Source organism: Lycium barbarum, chromosome 12 (assembly GCF_019175385.1).
Source record: "Lycium barbarum isolate Lr01 chromosome 12, ASM1917538v2, whole genome shotgun sequence".
In the NCBI taxonomy this organism is placed as follows: domain Eukaryota; kingdom Viridiplantae; phylum Streptophyta; class Magnoliopsida; order Solanales; family Solanaceae; genus Lycium; species Lycium barbarum.
In genome coordinates this window covers 31,654,483-31,676,529 of record NC_083348.1, presented here as the reverse complement: position 1 = coordinate 31,676,529, position 22,047 = coordinate 31,654,483, and the positions used below count along the sequence as shown (strand labels likewise).

Here is a 22,047-nt window from a genome sequence, read left to right as displayed (position 1 = left end):
GTATGATGATGTGATGGTGTGATGATGTGATGTTGTGATGATGTGATTATTGCGCCAATGATGGTATGTGGCAACCTTATTCACCGAGTCCCTCACTAGAGGGCCACGACACGTTATATATATATATGATATATGATATTGATATGCATGATTTTCATTTCATAAGGCAAGTGTATTGATGTTTTAAAAGTCATACTTGTTTCTGGTAATCTCTATTTCAATTATGATCCTCTTTACTGTATTTCATACTTTATATACTCAGTACATATTCCGTACTGGCCCTCTTTCTTCGGGGGGCTGCGTTTCATGCCCGCAGGTACAGATAGTCGGTTTGGTGACCCTTCAGCATAGGACTTCTACTCAACTGTCTTGGAGAGCTCCGTTGTTCCGGAGTCTAGACTTTTAGTACAGATTTTATGACATATATACGTATATGTTATCCAGGGGTACGACGGGGCCCTATCCCGTCATATTTCGTGATCGATACTCTTAGACGTCTGTAGACATATGTGTGGGTTGTGTATAAGTTCTGTTTAGTTGTGTCTATACGATGTGCTATGATATGATGTCCATCTGTAGTGGCAGCCTTACCGACTTTCATATGACATGATATTGATGTGTAGTGGCAGCCTTGCCGGCTTGCATATGACATGATATTTATGTGTAGTGGCAGCCTTGTCGGCTTGCGTATTATTTTATGATTTGATCAGTTGTGACTCCTCATGAGACAATTTATCTGAATATACATATACGATGACGCTATGAACTTTCGGAGTTCTTTTGTAAAGTTCCATATTGTTCGTAGTTTCAGTTTGACTATATCTAATAGGTATGTATACGGGTGTCCAGGTCGGGCACTAGCCATGGCCCACGGGGTTGGGTCGTGACAAAAGTAGACTTTGTGGCCTTAATGAAAGTTGTAGATATATGTCTTGGGGTTTCAGAGAAATTTAAATAACTCCTATAGAAGTTTTGTACAACAAGATATGATCAAAATACTAACAGTAGTACATGTAGGGTTTGCAAAACAGAAATCTAGGCAGCACCTGCCATGTACTTTATCACCCCTTTTCGAGTAAATAAAAGCAAAACTGGGTTTTGGAGCCTGAACGAAAGTTGTAGGGCTATGAAATATCCTTTTAGAACATCTTTAGTCACCTAAAAATAATCTTTATACCAGGAATTATGCTGAAAACACTAACAATAGTCAAGTTCAAAAACGGGTTTGTTACTTACCTCAATCGTGTGGAGTTGTTTGGGACTCAACCAAAGCAAGTCTTGATGATTGATTTAGAGGATGAATATTATGAGAGGAGAGAGGTTTTGGTATTTTATTTCGTTGGAGAAAAACGAAATTGGGGGTTGGTCGAGAGGATAAGAGCCAAAAGGGTATATATCTTGCTTGGGATAAGGTTGAAAAAAAAGGGGCTGCCCACTTTTATATATATCTAATCCATTTGATAAATTATTAAGATAATCATAGTAGGAGTAGTTTATATAACTTCACCATAACACTTCAAACAAGTTTCAAATACCGTCAAGTTCACATTCAAGAAGTGCGAAGTAAAATATACCTTTACTAACAAGATATGATCAATCAAAAATTCAAGAGTTGGCTTAAAAACAATTCAGTCCTGCATCAGGACACAACCCAAACCATGATGAGAAGCATCACTATATATAACATACTCTTTCCCTTCAGTTGATAGAGTAAGTGTCACGACCCAGCTAAGGGTCGCGACGCGTACCCAGGGCTAACCACCGAGCACCACTCGTTCTATTACTCATTATACTCATTCAACGTTCCTTTATCAATTCCATACCCAAATTTTAAGAAAATCGTCTTTCATTTGAAACCATAAACACTTTTATATACTTTAGCCCTTCGGCCATCAAAATAATATATATATATATATATATATATATATATATATATATATATATATATATATATATATATATATATATGTATGTATATATATATATATATACATAGTAGCAACCTCGTGAGACCACATCACCCACACTGCGCATCTACGAGCCTCTACTAGAGTACTAGACATAAGGACGGGACAGGACCCCGTCGTGCCCAACATATACAAATATACACAAAAGAATAATTAAGCACCTCTGGAACAAAGGAGTGCTATCAATCATCTATCAGCTCCTACGAGTATGGATGAAGCTCGCCTCCCTGTCTACTTCTGGGCATGAACACAGCGTCCAAAGAAAAGGACGTCAGTATGAACATTATACTGAGTATGTAAGACAGGAATGCAATAAACATAATAGAAGGATCATGAGCCATAAGAGAAAGATATAACCAGCATAAGTTTCATAGGCAACTACATTTCATACATATATCATATTTACAAAATCATGGTACATATGTCATCACATCACCTATATCATTACATCATAATCCTCATCGTTAACCCGCATCCGGGTAACCATCATATGCCACCCACTAGTGGTGATCATGCTCGGCCCTCTAGGCTCGGTGTAAACATAGCAGCCCGTCTTAGCGGTGACATGTCCGGCCGTTTAGGCACGGTGGAATCATACGCAGCCCGCCTTAGCGGTGACATGCCCGCCCATTTAGTCATAGTGGAATCGTATCGTCATATAGTCAATCATGACCCATCATTATTACACAACTCATGAACATATCATAATCTTATCATAGCTTGGGATTTTCATACATAACATAGGCATATTACAAGCTAGCATTATTTATCATCTTATAGACATATCATGACTTAGTATCATTTCACATTTATCATTAGGAGCATACATTATATTTTGAAGGCAACCATGGCTATGTCGGGGTGACGTAAGGTCGTGAACCCCCGATTATATTATGAACATTTAAGAGTATTCTACCTCACCTTGAAAGAAGTAGTGTATAAGGTGAGTGTTAACAATAATGATGTCATTAACGTTATCGGATCATCATACCATGAACTCTCAAATCTCTATACTTTAACTCATCATCATCATTATCATGCTCGAATGTAGTTGGGTATATTTACGAACTGATAAGCTCCATCATATAGGAGGATTATGGAAAAACTTGGAAGATTCATGCCTTTGAAGGAAGGGATCAACCTTACATACCTTTGTCATTTAACTAATCTATCGCTTGCTTGTTCTCCTTTAATGCAAACGTTCTACCTTCAAGAGAATTCGTATCGACATTAGCTAACAATTATAAGAACGGACTTACTAACGCTAGAGAAAATATGACGGCATTTCCTTCGTTTATAAAACTTTTCCCATATTCTATATCAACTCCCAAACATTCATAACAACGTTCACAATATCATAAACGACAAGCATTATTCATTTATATTATCCACATTTCACAATTTCACTTTAATTCATCCATAATCATGACCATAGTTCACTATCGTATTCTTTCGCTTATTGTACTCATTCCATGTTTTACATGTCATTCATAACCTGTTTACAATCTCAACACATCCATTTTCATGATTCATTCCAACTACTACTCAACAATGACACTATTCACACTTTCATGACCCATTTCCTATATCTTTCTACAATCCTAGTGTCTCCACTTCTCCATACTTTAAATAACATGAAAATACCGTAAAACTTACCTTAGATAGTGGAGGAACAAGTCTTGAGTGGTATTACTCTTCTTGCACCAAAACCCTAGTTCACCTCTCTTGAAATTTCTTGACTTGGATGAACTTTCATGTTTTTCTCACACTTGGTTTTGTGGATTTGATGAAGTTGATCTTAAATTTTCACTTGGATTCTTGTATTGGCAGAGTTTGGAAAGTTCTAGAGAGCTATTGGGTCGTGGAGAGAGAAAATGGATTGAATTAAATGAACTTGGGTCATTATTTTATAAATGCAAAAGCTGTCCCGTCGTCATTATACGGACAATTGTACGGACCGTATAAATTTATACGGTCCGTATAATTGACCGTAAAACTGCTCCAGTGAGCGTCTCATTCTGTGTCACTTTGGCGGCACATTATAAAGGCCGTATAATTTTATACGATCCGTATAATATGACCGTGAAATTGATCCTTCCGCAACTTCATTTTGTGACAATCCTACGGTCCATTGTACGGGCCGTATAATATTATACGATCCGTATAATCGACCGTATAACCCATCTTTTCACTGAAATTTTTCTTGTCACTTCGTTTGATCTCCAATCCACAGAGAACCTTCTTAGCACTTGTTTATCGCCTCATTAACAATCTAAGGGACGTTATAACTCTTCTCCAAAGTACCATTTAGTTATCATTAACTCGTTACTCGAAATTCCTTTTTGATACACATCGTATGCCTTGCCTTCTCTCGGCAAATTTGCTTCTCTTTTCTCAGATGCCTTTAAAATCTTAACTAGGGTAATCAAGAATCATTCCTTCCTTATGAAAATATCGTATGCTCGTATTCTTCGTTAGTCTATTCACTGTACGTAAATGGGGGATTTTTCCCAGGTGTAACATTTTTCCCCCCTTTTGGAACATTCGTCCTCGAATGTTAAACACTCGGGAATTCTACGAAAATTTTCCGTAGCTGTCTCGAAGCATAAGCAATAACTCTACCATGCTGCATTAGTACACACCCTAACCCAACGCCAGAAACATGACAATACACAACATAACAATCTGGCCCTTCTGGGAGTGTCAAGACTGGAGCTGAGGTCAACCTGTTCTTCAGGTCTTGGAAGCTACGCTCACAAGCATCATTCCACTGAAATTTTGCTAACTTCTGGGTTAGCTTCATGAATGGGGCTGAAATAGATGAGAAGCCCTCTACGAATCTTCTATAATAACCTGCCAATCCCAGAAAACTACGAAATTCTGTAGGCATCGTAGGCCTTGGCTAACTCTTCGCAGCTTCAATTTTCTGAGTGTCGGCTCAAATGCCATTATCTGAAATAACATCGCCCAGAAATCTTACAGAATTTAGCCAAAACTCACACCTTGAAAATTTTGCATATAACTCCCGGGCTCGAAGAATGCCAAGAACAATTCGCAAATGATCTGCATGTTCTGATTCTATGCGAGAGTACACAAGAATATCATCAATAAACACTATCACAAATAAGTCCAAGAGTGTCCTGAACACATTATTCATTAAATTCATGAACACTGCTGGAGCATTAGTCAACCCAAACGACATTACTCGGAATTCATAGTGGCCATATCTCGGTCTGAAAGTTGTTTTTGGAATATCTCCTTCTCTAACTCTAACTTGATGATAACCCGACCTCAAGTCTATTTTAGAAAACCACTTGGCACCCTGTAGTTGATCGAATAAGTCATCAACCCTTGGGAGAGGATATTTTTTCTTTATCGTCACTTTGTTCAACTGCCTGTAATCGATGCACATTCGTAGAGATCCGCCTTTCTTTCTCATGAACAAGACTAGTGCTCCCCACGGTGATGAACTGGGTCAAATAAACCCCTTCTCAAGTAAATCTTTCAACTGCGCTTTTAGCTCTTTCAATTCTGCCAGAGCCATTCGATATGGAGGAGTAGAAATAGACTTGGTGTCCAGCAATATATCAATGGCGAAGTCAATCTCTCTCTCTGGAGGAAGACCTGGAAGTTCATGTGGGAATATATGTGGAAATTCATTCACCACCGGAACAGATTGGAAAGTTGGCGACTTTGCCTCGGTGTCATGAACTCGAACTAAATGATAAATATAGCCCTTGGCTATCATCTTTCTTGCCTTAAGGTAGGAAATAAACCTACCTTTCGGAGATGCTACATTACCTTTCCATTCAAGCACAGGCTCTCCCGAAAATTGGAATCGAACTACTTTCATTCGGCAATCGACATTAGCATAGCATGATGCCAACCAATCCATACTCATAATTACATCAAAATCTAGCATTTCTAGCTCCATTAAATCAGCTTTGTTCTGGCGATCACATATCACCAGTACACAATTTTTATACACTTGTCTCGCTATCACGGGATCACCAATCAGAGTGGATAGCTCAAAAGGTTTGATTGGCTCAGGTTTCACCCCAGTACGACCAGCAACATATGGAGTAACATAAGAGAAAGTAGAACCCGGGTCTATCAAGGCATACAGATCATGGGAAAATATGCGTAATGTACCTATAACCACATCTGGGGAGGACTCAAGATACTGTCGTCCCGCTAAAGCATAAACACGGGGCTGAATGGCACCTGAAGTAGATGCTACCCCTCTGCCTCTACCTCGACCTTTTAACATCAGGGGAGTTTGCCCTACCGGGCGTATTGAGGAAGAACCAATTGCAGAACCTATGGGCTGAACCCCACCTCTACCACACCGCGAGGAACAATCTCGCATCAAATGCCCAGTCTGTCCACAAACATAACAAGCATCTGTGTCCTAGCGACACGGCCCCGAGTGTAATTTCCTGCACCGGCTACATCGTGGAACTGGTGGTCTCCTCTAACTATAATTACACCCAAACTGAGAACCCAAAGCTCTAGAACTCTGGCCCTGTCTCAAAGGAAAAGAGCGATCAAATCTCCGATCTGCAAATCGTGGAGGCACACTGGTCACTGACTGGCCAGAATGTCAGGAGTAAGTCTGCCTCGATGCCCCTCTATAGTCGCTACCTGTCCCCATAGATCTGGCCCGATTTCTTTGCCTTCTATCAATATCACGATCACTCCTTTGTGGTTGCTGTCGTCCCTCTAAGTTCTGGGCATGGGCTTGTATTCTGGAAATATCCATCCCTTCTTACAACGAAGCCGTCAAGCTATCTTTGAACAAATGTGGCCCCAAGACACTCACAAATCTATGTACCCGATCTCCCATGTCAGCCACTATAGTCGGGGCATATCTAGCCAAAGAATTAAATTGCATGCTATACTCCCGGGCACTCATATTTCCTTGCTTCAAATTTAGAAATCTATCTGCTCTAGCTCGGTGGAACTTAGGTGGCAAATAGTGACGGATAAAACCATCTACAAATTCTTGCCATACGGGTGGAGGCGCATTCTCTTGTGTCGATGCTATCCAATTATTATACCACAATACCACCACATCTCGGAGTCTATACGATGCCAACTCTACGGATTCTGTCTCGGAGGAATGAATAATTTTCAATGTCCTCAACATCTCTTCTATGAAACCTTGCGGGTCTTCATTCGGCTTCGACTCGAAAAGCTCCGGAAGATTGAAACTCATAAAGTAACGGGCTCGGGTACTAGCTGACCAATCACTTGGGCCCGCATTCTGCCGTTGTGCCTGAGCGGCAACCAACTGTGTCAATAAGTTAATGGCCTCGGTCACTCATTGACCCGAAGCACCCGGTGGAGGAGTTGGAGCTGGAGCTCCTCCTTGTTCTTCAACATTAGGCGGGGAGGAGAAAGTATCAGATAGGGCCTCATTATGTGACTCGCCCTCTTGTACATTCATGGACGGCTCTCTTTCTACCCGTTTTTTTATCGTAGTCTTGCCCTTCTGGGCGGCTGTAGCTTTTTCCTTTGGCGGAATTTCTTAAATCATAACACACAATTAGGAGGGAAAAATCTTATAAGACAGCTCTATCGCACGATCTCTTAAGTAGAAAGATGGTCGTTTTTTCCTAAATGCCTGTAGTCTCTTGTTTATTGATATGGCGCGCAACACACCATAAACAAGACTCTACTAGACACGGCTCGTAGACGCTTCCTAGGACTGAACTGCTTTGATACCACTTTTGTCACGACCCATCTACGGGCCGCGACGGGTACCCGGGGCTAACCACCGAGCACCGCTCGTTCTATTACTCATTATACTCATTCAACGTTCCTTTATCAATTCCATACCCAAATTGTAAGAAAATCGTCTTTCATTTGAAACCATAAACACTTTTATATACTTAAGCCCTTTGGCCATCAAAATAATATATATATATATATATATATACATACATAGTAACAACCTCGTGAGACCGCATCACCCACACTGCGCATCTACGAGCCTCTACTGGAGTACTAGACATAAGGACGGGACAGGACCCCGTCGTTCCCAACATATACAAATATAAACAAAAGAATAATCAAGCACCTCCAGAACAAAGGAGCGCTATCAATCAGCTATCAGCTCCTACGAGTCTGGATCAAGCTCGCCTCTCTGTCTAACTGTGGGCATGAACACATCGTCCAAAGAAAAGGACATCGATATGAACATTATACTGAGTATGTAAGACAGGAATGAAATAAACATAATAGAAGGATCATTATCCATAAGAGAAAGATATTACCAGCATGAGTTTCAGAGGCAACTACATTTCGTACATATATCATATTTACAAAATCATGGTACATACGTCATCACATCACATCACCTATATCATCACATTATAATCCTCATCGTTAACCCGCGTCCGGGTAACCATCATATGTCGCCCACTAGTGGTGATCATGCCCGGCCCTCTAGGCTCGGTGTAAACATAGCAGCCCGTCTTAGCGGTGACATGCCCGGCCGTTTAGGCACGGTGGAATCATATGCAGCCCGCCTTAGCGGTGACATGCCTAACAATTTAGGCACGGTGGAATCGTATCGTCATATAGTCAATCATAACCCATCATTATTACACATATCATGAACATATCATAATCTTATCATAGCTTGGCATTTTCATACACAACATAGGCATATTACAAGCTAGCATTATTGATCATCTTGTAGACATATAATGACTTAGTATCATTTCACATTTATTATTAGGAGCATACATTAGATTTTGAAAGCAACCATGGCTATGTTAGGGTGACGTAAGGTCGTGAACCCCCAATTATATTATGAACATTTATCAGTATTCTGCCTCACCTTGAAGGAAATAGTGTATAAGGTGAGTGTTAACAATAATGACGTCATTAACGTTATCGGATCATAATACCATGAACTCTCGAATCTCTATACTTTAACTCATTATCATTATCATCATTATCATGCTCGAATGTAGTTTGGTATATTTACGAACTCATATGCTCCATCATATAGGAGGATCATGGAAAAACTTGGAAGATTCATGCCTTTGAAGGAATGGATCATCCTTACATACCTTAGTCGTTTACCTAATCTATCGCGTGCTTGTTCTCCTTTAATGCACACGTTCTACCTTCAAGAGAATTCGTATCGACATTAGCTAATAATTATAAGAACGGACTTACTAACGCTAGAGAAAATTAGACGGCATTTCCTTCGTTTATACAACTTTTCCCATATTCTATATCAACTCCCAAACGTTCATAACAACGTTCACAATATCATAAACGAAAAGCATCATTCATTTATATTATCCACATTTCACAATTTCACTTTAATTCATCCATAATCATGACCATAGTTCACTATCGTGTTCTTTCACATATAGTACTCATTCCATGTTTTACATGTCATTCATAACCTATTTACAATCTCAACACATCGATTTTCAGGATTCATTCCAACTACTACTCAACAATGTCACTATTCACACTTTCATGACCCATTTCCTATATCTTCTACAATCCAAGTGTCTCCACTTCTCCATACTTTAAATAACATGCAAATACCATAAAACTTACCTTAGATAGTGTAGGAATAAGTCTTGAGTGGTATTACTCTTCTTGCACCAAAACCCTAGTTCACCTCTCTTGAAATTTCTTGACTTGGATGAACTTTGATGTGTTTCTCACATTTAGTTTTGTGGATTTGACGAAGTTGATCTTAAATTTTCACTTGGATTCTTGTATTGGAAGAGTTTGGAAAGTTCTAGAGAGCTATTGGGTCGTGGAGAAAGAAAATGGAATGAATTAAATGAACTTGGGTCATTATTTTATAAATGCAAAAGCTGTCCCGACGTCATTATACGGACAATTATACGGTCCGTATAAATTTATAAGGTCCGTATAATTGACCGTAGAACTGCTCCAGTGAGTGTCTCATTCTGTGTCACTTTGACGGCACATTATACAGGCCGTATAATTTTATACGATCCGTATAATTTGACCGTGAAATTGACCCTTCCGCAACTTCATTCTGTGACAGTCCTACGTTCCATTATACGGGCCGTATAATATTATACGGTCCGTATAATCGACCGTATAACCCATCTTTTCACTGAAATTTTTCTTGTCACTTCGTTTGATCTCCAATCCACAGAGAACCTTCTTAGCACTTGTTTATCGCCTCATTAACAATCTAAGGGACGTTATAACTCTTCTCCAAAGTACCATTTAGTTATCATTAACTCGTTACTCGAAATTCCTTTTTGATACACATCGTATGCCTTGCCTTCTCTCAGCAAACGTACTTCTCTTTTCTCAGATGCCTATAAAATCATAACTAGGTCATCAAACATCATTCCTTCCTTATGAAAATATCGTATGCTCGTATTCTTCATTAGTCTATTCAGTGTGTGTAAATGGGGGATTTTTCCAAGGTGTAACAAGTATAGGAGCTTGTGAAATTGATAAAAGAAGTTCAAATTGGAGGAAAGCTTGATTTTAAGTTAAGGGATGATGGTGTTCTATTTTATCGCAATAGGTTATGTGTTCCTACAGATGGCTACTTGAGGAAAGAAATTTTGAATGAAGCACATACTTCACCATATGCAATGCATCCTGGAGGTACTAAAATGTGCCAAACCATCAATGAACAATACTGGTCGAATGTTAGGAAGAAGGACATTGCGGAATTTATTCATTTATATTATCCACATTTCACAATTTCACTTTAATTCATCCATAATCATGGCCATTGTTCACTATCGTGTTCTTTCACATATAGTACTCATTCCATGTTTTACATGTCATTCATAACCTGTTTACAATCTCAACACATCCATTTTCATGATTCATTCCAACTACTACTCAACAATGTCACTATTCACACTTTCATGACCCATTTCCTATATCTTTCTACAATCCAAGTGTCTCCACTTCTCCATACTTTAAATAACAGGCAAATACCATAAAACTTACCTTAGATAGTGTAGGAACAAGTCTTGAATGGTATTACTCTTCTTGCACCAAAACCCTAGTTCACCGCTCTTGAAATTTTTTGACTTGGATGAACTTTGATGTGTTTCTCACACTTAGTTTTTTGAATTTGATGAAATTGATCTTAAATTTTCACTTGGATTCTTGTATTGGAAGAGTTTGGAAAGTTTTAGAGAGCTATTGGGTCGTGGAGAGAGAAAACGGAATGAATTAAATGAACTTGGGTCATTATTTTATAAATGCAAAAGCTGTCCCGACGTCATTATACGGACAATTATACGGACCGTATAAATTTATACGGTCCGTATAATTGACCGTAAAACTGCTCCAGTGAGCGTCTCATTCTGTGTCACTTTGACGGCACATTATACAGGCCGTATAATTTTATACGATCCATATAATTTGACCGTGAAATTGACCCTTCCGCAACTTCATTCTGTGACAGTCCTACGGTCCATTATACGGGCCGTATAATGTTATACGGTCCGTATAATCGACCGTATAACCCATCTTTTTCTTGTCACTTCGTTTGATCTCCAATCCATAGGGAACCTTCTTAGCACTTGTTTATCACCTCATTAACAATCTGAGGGATGTTATAAATCTTCTCCAAAGCACCATTTAGTTATCATTAACTCGTTACTCGAAATTCCTTTTTGATACACATCGTATGCCTTGCCTTCTCTCGGCAAACTTGCTTCTCTTTTCTCAGATGCCTATAAAATCTTAACTAGGGTCATCAAACATCATTCCTTCCTTATGAAAATATTGTATGCTCGTATTCTTCATTAGTCTATTCACTGTGCATAAATGGGGGATTTTTCCAAGGTGTAACAGTAAGTATAGGAGCTTGTGAAATTGATCAAAGAAGTTCAAACTGGAGGAAAGCTTGATTTTAAGTTATGGGAGGATGGTGTTCTATTTTATCGAAATAGGTTATGTGTTGCGAAATATGGAAACTTGAGGAAAGAAATTTTGAATTGTCACACCCTAATCTTACTAGGGTGTGATGGGCACCCGACCCTTACCCAGGGCCGAGCGAACCCGCTGACTCTTACTACACACATAACCGCTTTGGACTCTTTAAATCAAATAAGAATGAAATACATAATAAGGGCTTGCACAACCATTCTCTTCATCGTGCTCAAGTCAAATAAAATTTGTCATCACATGAAATTTGTAACATGAAACATAATGACACAACGGCTGGTGGAGCCGTTTACAATACTGACATTCTATACCCACGACTCTGTCTGCAAAGTCTCTAACATTAATCAGAAATCATAACACATATACTCTGACTCGGCAATACTCCGGAAGGAAATGGAGCTCGCCAGTCCCGCTGGAACATCTTCTAGCAATATCTTCTACTTATCTGGGTGTACCTGCGTGGCATGAAATGCAGCCCCCGAAGAAAGGGGGTCAGTACGGAATATGTACTGAGCATGTAAAGCATGAAATACCGTAAAGAGGATCATAACCAAAATGGAGATTTACTAGAAACAAGTATGACTTTTAAAACATCAATACATATGCCTTTTAATATGAAAATCATGCATACCATTATCATATGCCGTACCCGGCCCATTATGGGACTCGGTGGACAAAGTCATGTCATCATGTCAGCATACTATCATATCATCATGCATATATATACCGCACCCGGCCCTCTAGTGAGGGACTCGGTGGATAAAATCATGTCATCATACTATCATATCATCATGCATATATATATATATATATATACCGTACCCGGCCCTCTAGTGAGGGACTCGGTGAGAGAAGTCATGCCGTACCCGGCCCTCTAGTGAGGGACTCGGTGAATGAAGTCATGTTCACATATACCGTACCCGGCCCATCATGGGACTCGGTGTCATAATCATATCATCATATACATATACCGTACCCGGCCCTCTAATGAGGGACTCGGTGAACAATGCAGTGGAGTGCGCACGATAACATACCCGGCCCGCGACTCGGTGAAGGACATATTAAGGCATGCATAAGTAGAGTAGTGAGAAACTATATGCATATAAAACAAATTTTACGACTCGATGGATAAGTACATGAATCGACACTTGAGGATCATAAACACGTTTCAAGTCAATCCGAGACTGTATACATAAGTTAGATACATTAATACTTACAAAACCCTTTTAGGGACATGAACTCTTTATACTTTACTCGTTATTCAACCATACAATAAGCTCAACTATATCGAGCGTACTCATGTCAAGAAGTGAATAAGAATCATAGACAAACTCGGAAACATATCGAATAGAGCTTCGGAAATCATAGATACGTATCAAAACCATATGAAATAGCTTATGGAAATCAAGAATATTAGCCATCCTAGTGGCTCTAAGAATAGGAATTTCTTTGAAATCATACATATACTTGATCTGTTCGTTTCGCAAGGATCATGCCAAAAGAAAGAAAGGGTAAGCCTTACATACCTGGAAGATGATTCTCAACTTTCAACTTACTTCCCGTCTTGCAACTCGCGTAAGAATTATTCGTAGCCTCGTACTCTACATATGGAATCATTCATAATATCACTAGGATCATCGTCGTACGTTCGTCTCGAAACTTTTAATTAAAACCCTTTTAAATTCTGTCGAAATTCGGCAGCATTTCCCCTGTTTATATGCCTAGCCCGAAATTCCAATTCAACAACCAACAACATCAACAACAATACCAATAGTATTAACATCATTTCCAATACTGACGTATGCCATAAAACAGCCCGCGCACTGTTTTCTAAATTCTCAACCAACCAAATTTGCGATATAACTATTTAATAATTTTATTTCCGTAAAGAAGCTGAAATTAATACCAATAACATTAATAACAACATCCTCCACATTTTACAAGTTAAATACATTTATTATCATCCAAAATTTCCTTCAAGTTTCATTTGATAATTCACAACACCAACAAACGAATTTATCAGGCTATTCTCTCCGTGCTAATCCGTCGAAACTCTAAATAAACTCGTTAACAATGAAAAGGAACCTTTTTTATACCTTAAGCATGCAGCCACCACGTTATTACTCTTCTCCTTGGTTGATTTTTAGCTCAAATTGAAGACAACGCAGCGTACAACACTTTTCCCTTCATGGGCTTTGGGATTCGGGGCTCAGATTTCGATCAAAATTGGTTTTTCTTCTCCAAGACTCTCTTTCTCTCTCTCCCCATAATTTTCTGGGCGTTCCTGGTCTTAAAATGAGGAGGAAGGCCGAAATTTGCACTTATAAAGACATGGGTAATGGGCCTAACCCGCACTACAAGAAACATGACTTATTGTGGCAATATTTAGTGGCGACCTTATTTATTGCTACAGAAGTGACATATCCAGTGGCGACACACATTGTTGCTACAGAAACTAAGTTTTTAGCGGCGACTTTTCTTAGGTCGCCACTAATATGTGTCAATAATTCTGAAATTTCTGTTCCCGCTACGGCTAAAAATTTGGGTCCAAATATTTAGTGGCGACTTGTAAATAGTCGCCACTAAATTCCAATTTGTGGCAACCTGGTCGCATCTAATAATCCAATTAATTTAATTTTAAAATAAAAAGAAAATAGAAGCAAATTATTCATTAAAATAACAGAGAAAGCTTATACGCATTCAGTCCTCCATTTCTCTAGAAAAAAAAATCTTTTCTCCATTTCTCTCTGTTCATATCACAAAATTTCTTCAAATCTTCCAATTCTCTATGCTCGTTCCATAAAATGTGAGCCACATTTTGGAAACCCAAAAACTCTAACTAGAAATTGTGACTCCATTAGGTATGTTTTTCGTTTTGGTCATATAATTTTTTAGATTTCATCTCCAATTTGTTTAACCCATTTGATAATTTATAGGAATTTGAGTTATCTAAAGTTGAAGAAGGAAAGGAGAGAGTTCAAAGTCTGAATATTCACTGTAAGGTTAACCCGTTTGAATGTTTGAAGCTTGAAATCACTCAGAGGGTAAGTTGTTCATGTTTATCGACTCTCATCACTAATTTTTGCTTTTTATAGTTTGTCGATTCTTGGTCTTGATAGTATTTTTTGTGTTATCCCCTAACTGAAAGTTTCTTTTTTAAATTTTAGACCTTTTGATGTTGTTATTGTGATTTTATGTTCATATTACATTGGGTAGCTTGAATTGGGTGATTTATGCAGAGAAAAGAGGTTAATTTAGGTTAAATTTACTTGATTTTGAAGTATTGAGTACATTTCTTCTTGAAAGAGAGATGAGTAAAGCTAATTCAGTGATTTATGCAGAGAAAAGAGTTTAATTAGGTTAAATTTACATGGGTTTTGAAGTATTGAGTACTGTTTTTCTTGAAAGAGAGATGGGTAAAGCTAATTCAGTGATTTAAAGGTGAATCTTGAAGCAAAGAATCAAACACCTGATGTGAGTATGTGAATTCTTGATTGTTGTTTATTAAAATTATGATTTTGGTTGAACTATGTGAGCCTTGTTATGAATAATGATTTTTCTTGAGTTTGGTTGTTAAAAATGCTCTCTTTCCCTTTATTTGGTCATGCTAAAAACTTCAAGATTCCAGCTTTGTTTCCTTCAGAAAAAATGCAAGGTGAGTTAAACATAGAATCTTGGATGAAATTTGGATTTTTTTTGCTTCACTTTTAGATTGGGTTTTTTGTTGGTTGGATGATTGATTGAGTTTGGTTAGTAAAGTTTATGTCTTTTGTGTTTTCTGACCTTTTTGTGGCCATTTCTGTTTTGTGAGGAATATGAAAATATTCTCATCTGAGATTGAATTTGCTTTTCCAGTTGAGGGATTGAAGAATTTGACGAGGATGTCGATAGAAATCCATGAAAACTGTTAGACTTTAGTAAATAAAGCTGGAAAAGGATGATTTTTTGGCTAACAGTAAACTCGGAAATAAATTTGGCGACCAGTAAAACTATAAAATAATTTAGGTAACCAGGATAGTGCACAAGACTTAAACTCATTCTAAAATGTGTTAAAGTTCTGGGACATCACTTTTTGTTTTTTGTTTTGTCATAAAATAACTACTTTTCTGGTGCTTTATTTGTATAACTGGAAAGTTCATCCTTTATGTATGTAGCTACTAAATTCTTCTGCTGATTTATATATAGCTAAGTTTTGTCATAAACGGAATTAATACACCAAGTTCTTAAATAGTATAATATTCTTCTGCTCCTTTAAGCATATAACTCTGATTAAATGAAAGTTTGTTATGAAATGTGCTAGTTTAGAACTTTGGGGGATGAAACCAGTATGTGTATTGTATTGCACTAGATAATTTGAACAAACTAATGATGAAAATGCAAACATTGATAGCCTGATCAAAATACAGAAAGATAGTAAACACTTTCTGAATAGTGTCATTAGAGTTCATACTTTACAAAATGTTAATTCATAATTGTGTGATATTTTTTTCTCTTTCGATTTTGGGATTACAGTACATATTATGGTTTAAAGAAATTGAAAATGAACTTCTTACATGTTTGAGCTCGGGTATTACCATTATCTATAAGATAATTAGTTTATCTTTTAATTTCTTGAAGCAAATCAAATATTAAGAATTCAAGCATTTGTGATTTGAATATGAGGAAGAAGAGTTACTTGATGATAGTGATGGAGAGGACAGTGATTACTATTGAAATTGAGAAGCAAAGACTGATGATTTAAATGTCATCTTGTTTTGAGAAGCTCTCTATATTTTTGTACTTATTAGGCTGACATGAAATTAATTCAAGATTCTTGTAGCTTTATTTTTATAAATAGAATCAGTAGTTAAGTCGAATCAGGGGCTTACTCTAACATTTCCATCAATGAAGCAATAGTTGTTAGCAAAGTGTCCCCCATTTTTGTTATTGCTTGATTTAATACTTTGCTTTATGTATTGATATTTTTCTTGGACAGATAGCTATATATTTTATCATCTTTAATTCTTATTCTGATACTTCTCCTTTTTTATTTGATGTTGCAGGAAATGAAAGGAATTGGACGAGGTAAAAGTGTGAGAGGCGGGACGAGCCGTGGACATGGCAATTTTCGAGGACGTGGAAGTTCAGGAACGATGTCTCAACAACAAATACAACCAACAGAGATTAACGAGGCATCTTTGGAGATAGGACAATCAAGTAACCCAACTCAAGGACCTATACAGACCGAACAAACATCAAGTAGCCCTCTCCAAAGAACATCTCTAGAGACACAATCATCAAGGAATCTAGAAGAAAGTGTACTTCCCTCTCCATAGGCTTCAAATGGTGTAGGTTAGTTTTTAAAAAAAATATATATTTTTTTTTTAATAACTAATTTCATTATATTAATCACCAAAGTGAAGCATTTAATATCCGTAACCACACTACCACAGTTGGTTATCTAAAGACACAAACACCAGAAACAAGGTAAATGAACTCCTAGCCTATTTTAGAATTGTAGGTGCTGCATTTTGGTTCTGATCCCAGCTGAGGCTCTGACACATGAAACAAAGGCAACTTCTCTTGCTAAGGCCTCCCAATACCTCCTTCTCTTCTCGAATACTCTTGCATTTCTTTCAAGCCATATAGCATTAACTACTTCCGCAAATACCAGCTTGAAAATTGTACCATCTTGAGATTTCCCTTTGTTGTTTTGGACAGCCCATTGAACGTATTGCTCCCAGTTATAAGTAGCTGTGTAAGTCCTAGCCAACCATTGTATAACTCTATTCCATAGTGCCTTGGTATAGTGGCACAACACAAATAGGTTCTCCCTAGTTTCATTTTGTAGTTGGCAGAATGTACATTCAGGATTAACTTCCATTCCCCACTGAATCAACCTGTCATTTGTCCTCATACCACCATGCAGATGCAGCCACATCACGAATTTAGCTTTAGGCCTTGCATCATTCTTGAACATTAGCCCTTTCCACTCCATTCTAGGATAGTCACCAAGCAGCTGCAAATACCCTTATCTAATTAGGCTTTTAGAGCTGGTATGACCATAGTGTAGCTGTGTAGTTAAGACTCTAGAACTCACCACGCAGTTTCGAAAAAAATTATTCTCTTCTATTATAGTTTTCAGTTTATTTCCTTGATTTAAGATTTTACATTTCTTTACTAATACTTTCCTCTCTGTTCGATTTTTGTTAAAATTAGCGGTGATGATTTATTTTTTGCTTTGCAGTTTCTCGCATCAATAAAAAGAAAGGAAGAGGGAAATATAAATCTAAAACAGTAGATATAAAACCTAGGTATGGAGGCAAAATCACAATAATGATTCCAGATGACATTGATAGAGTTGTGGGTCCTGGGGCTATAGATATTGTTAGTTACTCTGGTTTGACCATGAGGAGCATTATCTCGTTCCGAGAGGGGAAGTGGCAAAAGATTGTTTTGAAATACGGAGAAGAAATGTGGTTGAGGGTCAAGGTAATAAATTACTCTCAATATTTATTTCCTTTAGATTACATGATTTATTCATATGATTATGATATCAAATATAATGTTACAATGTGTTCAGAACAAATTTGAAGTTTGTGGCGGACTGCGAGAGCATAAGTTGCAAGGCTTTGTCATAAGTAGTATGCAAAGGCTTTTTAGAGCATGGAAAGCTCAATTGCTCACTGACTACCTCCGTTATGCTACTGATGAAGAGAGATTGTCTCATCGACCTAAGGATGTTCAGTTGGAGGACTGGAAATACCTAGTAAAGTATTTTGGAAGTGAAGAATTCAAGGTAACTTAATAACCAGTTTTTTTGAAATTAGAAAATACCAAGTGTGTTTACTCTTTGAATAAAGATGTCCTGAACTCTTGGCTTAGTGCAGATTGTCAGTGAAAGAAACAAAAGAAATAGGGAAAAGCAAATAACTAAGCATGCTTGTGGTACAAAGTCTTTTGCAGAAGTACAGGAATATACGATAAGAATACAGTTGTTCTCCTATTATTACATAGACTGTTTTGTTATTTATATTTATCTGCTTATACATTTTCCTATTGAACTATATTGAAGAGAGATCCTGTTTCTGGAGAAAAGAACACACCAAATAAAGTGTGGGAGATCCAACATACACGTAAGAATGATAACAGAGAATGGGTGTGGTTGGATTCAAAATCCCAACAAATTCATGTAACACCCTAAAATCACTGCCTTTATTATTTTTCTACCTTACTACTTGCTACTTTGGATATGTTTATTATCTTTTTGTTTAAATGGTTATGCATAAATGTAGGACTAGCTCCATCAACTTGTTGTTGAACAACAATCTGAAGAGGTCGAGAATCCCATGACTAGAAAAGAGATGTATTCATCCATTCTTGGTGAGAGACCAGGCTATGTGCGTGGTTTTGGATATGGGAAGAAGCCTGCCAGAAAGACTCAAATGCAGCAGGCGAACATAGAGGCCAGCGTATCTTCTGCAATGGAAATTATGCGGCAAGAGATGCAAGCTGATATGGATCGAAAGTTGCAAGAAGAACTTAACCGGAAGTTGCAAGAAGAACATGAACAAATGGCTATCGACTTAAAAAGGGATATGGAACAAGATTTTCAAAACAAATTGAAAGAGGAGCGTGCACACATGAAAGGAGAATTTGACAAGATGTTCCAAGAACAAATATCTTCTTTCATGACTAGAATGCAACAGGTACTTTTTCTTGTTCTTGCTCTTGCTATTGAGGAGTATTTTTATTAATAACCAACTTTGATTTGCTCAGCTATGGTATTTTAGTGTGATTTACTGAGCAGTATTGATTCAAATATGCAATTTTTTTACGTCTATGTTGTTGTTGGAGATACCATCAGTCTTTCGCTGATGTTTGGAACTCTTCTTTTTTCTTTACTGCTTTGAAATTGATAACACAATGAAATAGTAAAAAATAGGCCAAATACCTATATAGCCCCCTAAACTTGACATGATTTTCCATTTAGGCAGCTTAACAAAGGATGTTTTCTATTAGACTGGACCTCTTCAGGCCAAATACTGTCACTCATTAATACACCAAAAACAAAATTTTAAATCTTCTTAAGGTTCTTGTCTCGTTCCTTTAATAATAACCCAATAGATTCTTGTTTTTCATTCAATTGACAATATCCTTTTCCTTCTCTTTTGCCTCTAAGGTTTTTTGGTTCTCACTCATTTTCTTTCTAGCGTGACTTTAATTCTTGAAAAGTTATAATCTTTCTTGTCATTTTGAAGAATCCTTTGAGGGTATTGGGTATTCATTTTTGTTTTCTGATAGCTAAAAAGAGGCATTTTTAAGGGATAATGTCAGCCAAGAATAGAAAATCTCACTTCACTAACTTCTTTTCTTGAGTGTCTTTAATTTTTGAAAAGTTCTAATTTTTACTGGGATTTTGAAGAATCCTTTGTGGGTTGTCTTATTGTAAGGGTATTGGGTATTAACTTTTGTTTTCTGATAGCTAAAAAAAGGCATTTTTATAAGGGATAGTGTTAGCCACGAATAGAAAATCTTCTTGACTACCTTTTTTGGGTTTCTAGTTTGATTTTCTAGGGTGACTTTAGTTTTTGAAAAAGTTTTGATTTTTCTTGGTACTTTGAAGGATTCTTTTGTGGTTTGTCTTCTTGAGGATATTGGGTATTCACTTTTGTTTCTGATAGCTAAAAAAGGCATATTCCTAAGGATAATGTCAGCCAAGAATGGAAAATCTTCTTTAATACCTTTTTGGGTTTATGGAGGTAGAAAAAGGTAATGTTCTTGTGAAAAGTTCAGTTCTTTTAGAAAGTTATTTGACTATAAATACAGGAAAAGTAAAGTCTTTAGTATATTGAAGTTTTGAAGCTTGAAATTCTTGTCAATGGGAGAGAAAAAAGTAATGGCTTTGTGAAAAGTTCAGTTCTTTTAGAAAGTTATCTGACTATAAGTAGAGGAAGTTGTATTTTTGAGTATATTCTTGTGAATGGGGGAGAAGAAGAATATGCCAGCAGTTTGGTTTTCTTTGAAGAAATCTTTGCATTGTAAATCAGAGCCATCAGATGTTCATGACCCAAAAACAAGAAAACAGTTAAGCACAATTTTGACTAGTAATTAATGAAACTGCCTAATGAACCCCACTTCTTCTTCCCTTGTTATTAATGAAACTGGAAAAAGAATTACTACAACATTGTGGAATTTGCAATCTCTTTTTACAAGTTCCTCTACTTCTATTAATGGAAACTGTGTATGGTTCAAAGCTTCTACATTTTCAAGAAATATCTTTCTTTAATGTTGTTGAAATACGCTGAACGTTTGGTTGCCATTGACATTATTGCAACATTTTTTTCTTCTTCTCAATATTTCATAACAATGAAAAGAGAAAGAGCAAAAAAAAATTATCCTTGTGGGGTTTGGTTATTTCAGTTGGGATTTCTCTATGGTTTTGTAAATTGTGATTTTTTGGTTGATTGGTGGTTCTCTTTTTTTTTTTTTCTTTTGACACACTTCGTGGAACTATTATGTCATTGACTTTTTAAATCTTATGTGCTCTATGTGACCCTTTTTATTATTAGCATTGGATTATGATAATTTTCAACTGATCCTATATGTTTTTTAATAACAGGGACGAGGTTCTTAAACAATGGAGCAAACCAAAGAAAAGTTTGAAGGCGTGCAATAGAAGTTTTTGGTCATATATAATATGCATAAAATGAAAGTTTTTATGTAATATGCATACAATGGAAGTGTTTGATGATATGTAATATATATATACGTTGGAAGTTTTTGATTTTTTGGGTCATATGTATATGCATATAATGAACCGAAGTACTATGTCCATAGTATATCTGTAGTTGACTTTTAAGTAATGAAAGTATTTATGATATTCGACTTGGAAGTGTTTTTGGAATTTGTTATGCTACTGGATGTTTTTAGTAGCTATATATTAGTTTCAGAGAATTCAATTCTCAATAGTAAATCTAATGATTTAATAGTTTTTGTAGCCAATTTTATTGTTGCTAAAAGTTGTTATTCAGTAGCAAGATAAATGTTGCCATAGATGTTATAGTAGTTTTTGTGGCAATTTCTGTCGCTACTAAACTTAGTTTTAGTAGCAAGATGAAAGTTGCGACAGATAGTATATTGGTTTTGTGAAGACAAGAGTAGCTAC

At 37.0% G+C, this 22,047-nt stretch overlaps 2 protein-coding genes across 2 annotated transcripts; one reads left to right on the top strand and one right to left on the bottom strand.

Annotated features, from left to right (window-relative positions):
- The first annotated feature begins 14,570 nt into the window (after positions 1-14,570).
- On the top strand, positions 14,571-21,774 carry LOC132624933 (uncharacterized). Its single transcript, XM_060339702.1, has 9 exons — positions 14,571-14,761; positions 14,837-14,944; positions 16,943-17,231; positions 18,127-18,371; positions 18,463-18,678; positions 18,770-18,847; positions 18,955-19,071; positions 19,175-19,588; positions 21,502-21,774. Exons 4-8 carry the CDS (start codon positions 18,216-18,218, stop codon positions 19,178-19,180), a joined length of 573 nt encoding a protein of 190 aa, XP_060195685.1. The 5' UTR covers positions 14,571-14,761; positions 14,837-14,944; positions 16,943-17,231; positions 18,127-18,215; the 3' UTR covers positions 19,181-19,588; positions 21,502-21,774.
- LOC132624179 (uncharacterized) lies at positions 17,389-17,877 on the bottom strand. Its single transcript, XM_060338998.1, has one exon. It carries the CDS (start codon positions 17,875-17,877, stop codon positions 17,389-17,391), a length of 489 nt encoding a protein of 162 aa, XP_060194981.1.
- Positions 21,775-22,047: the final 273 nt, after the last annotated feature.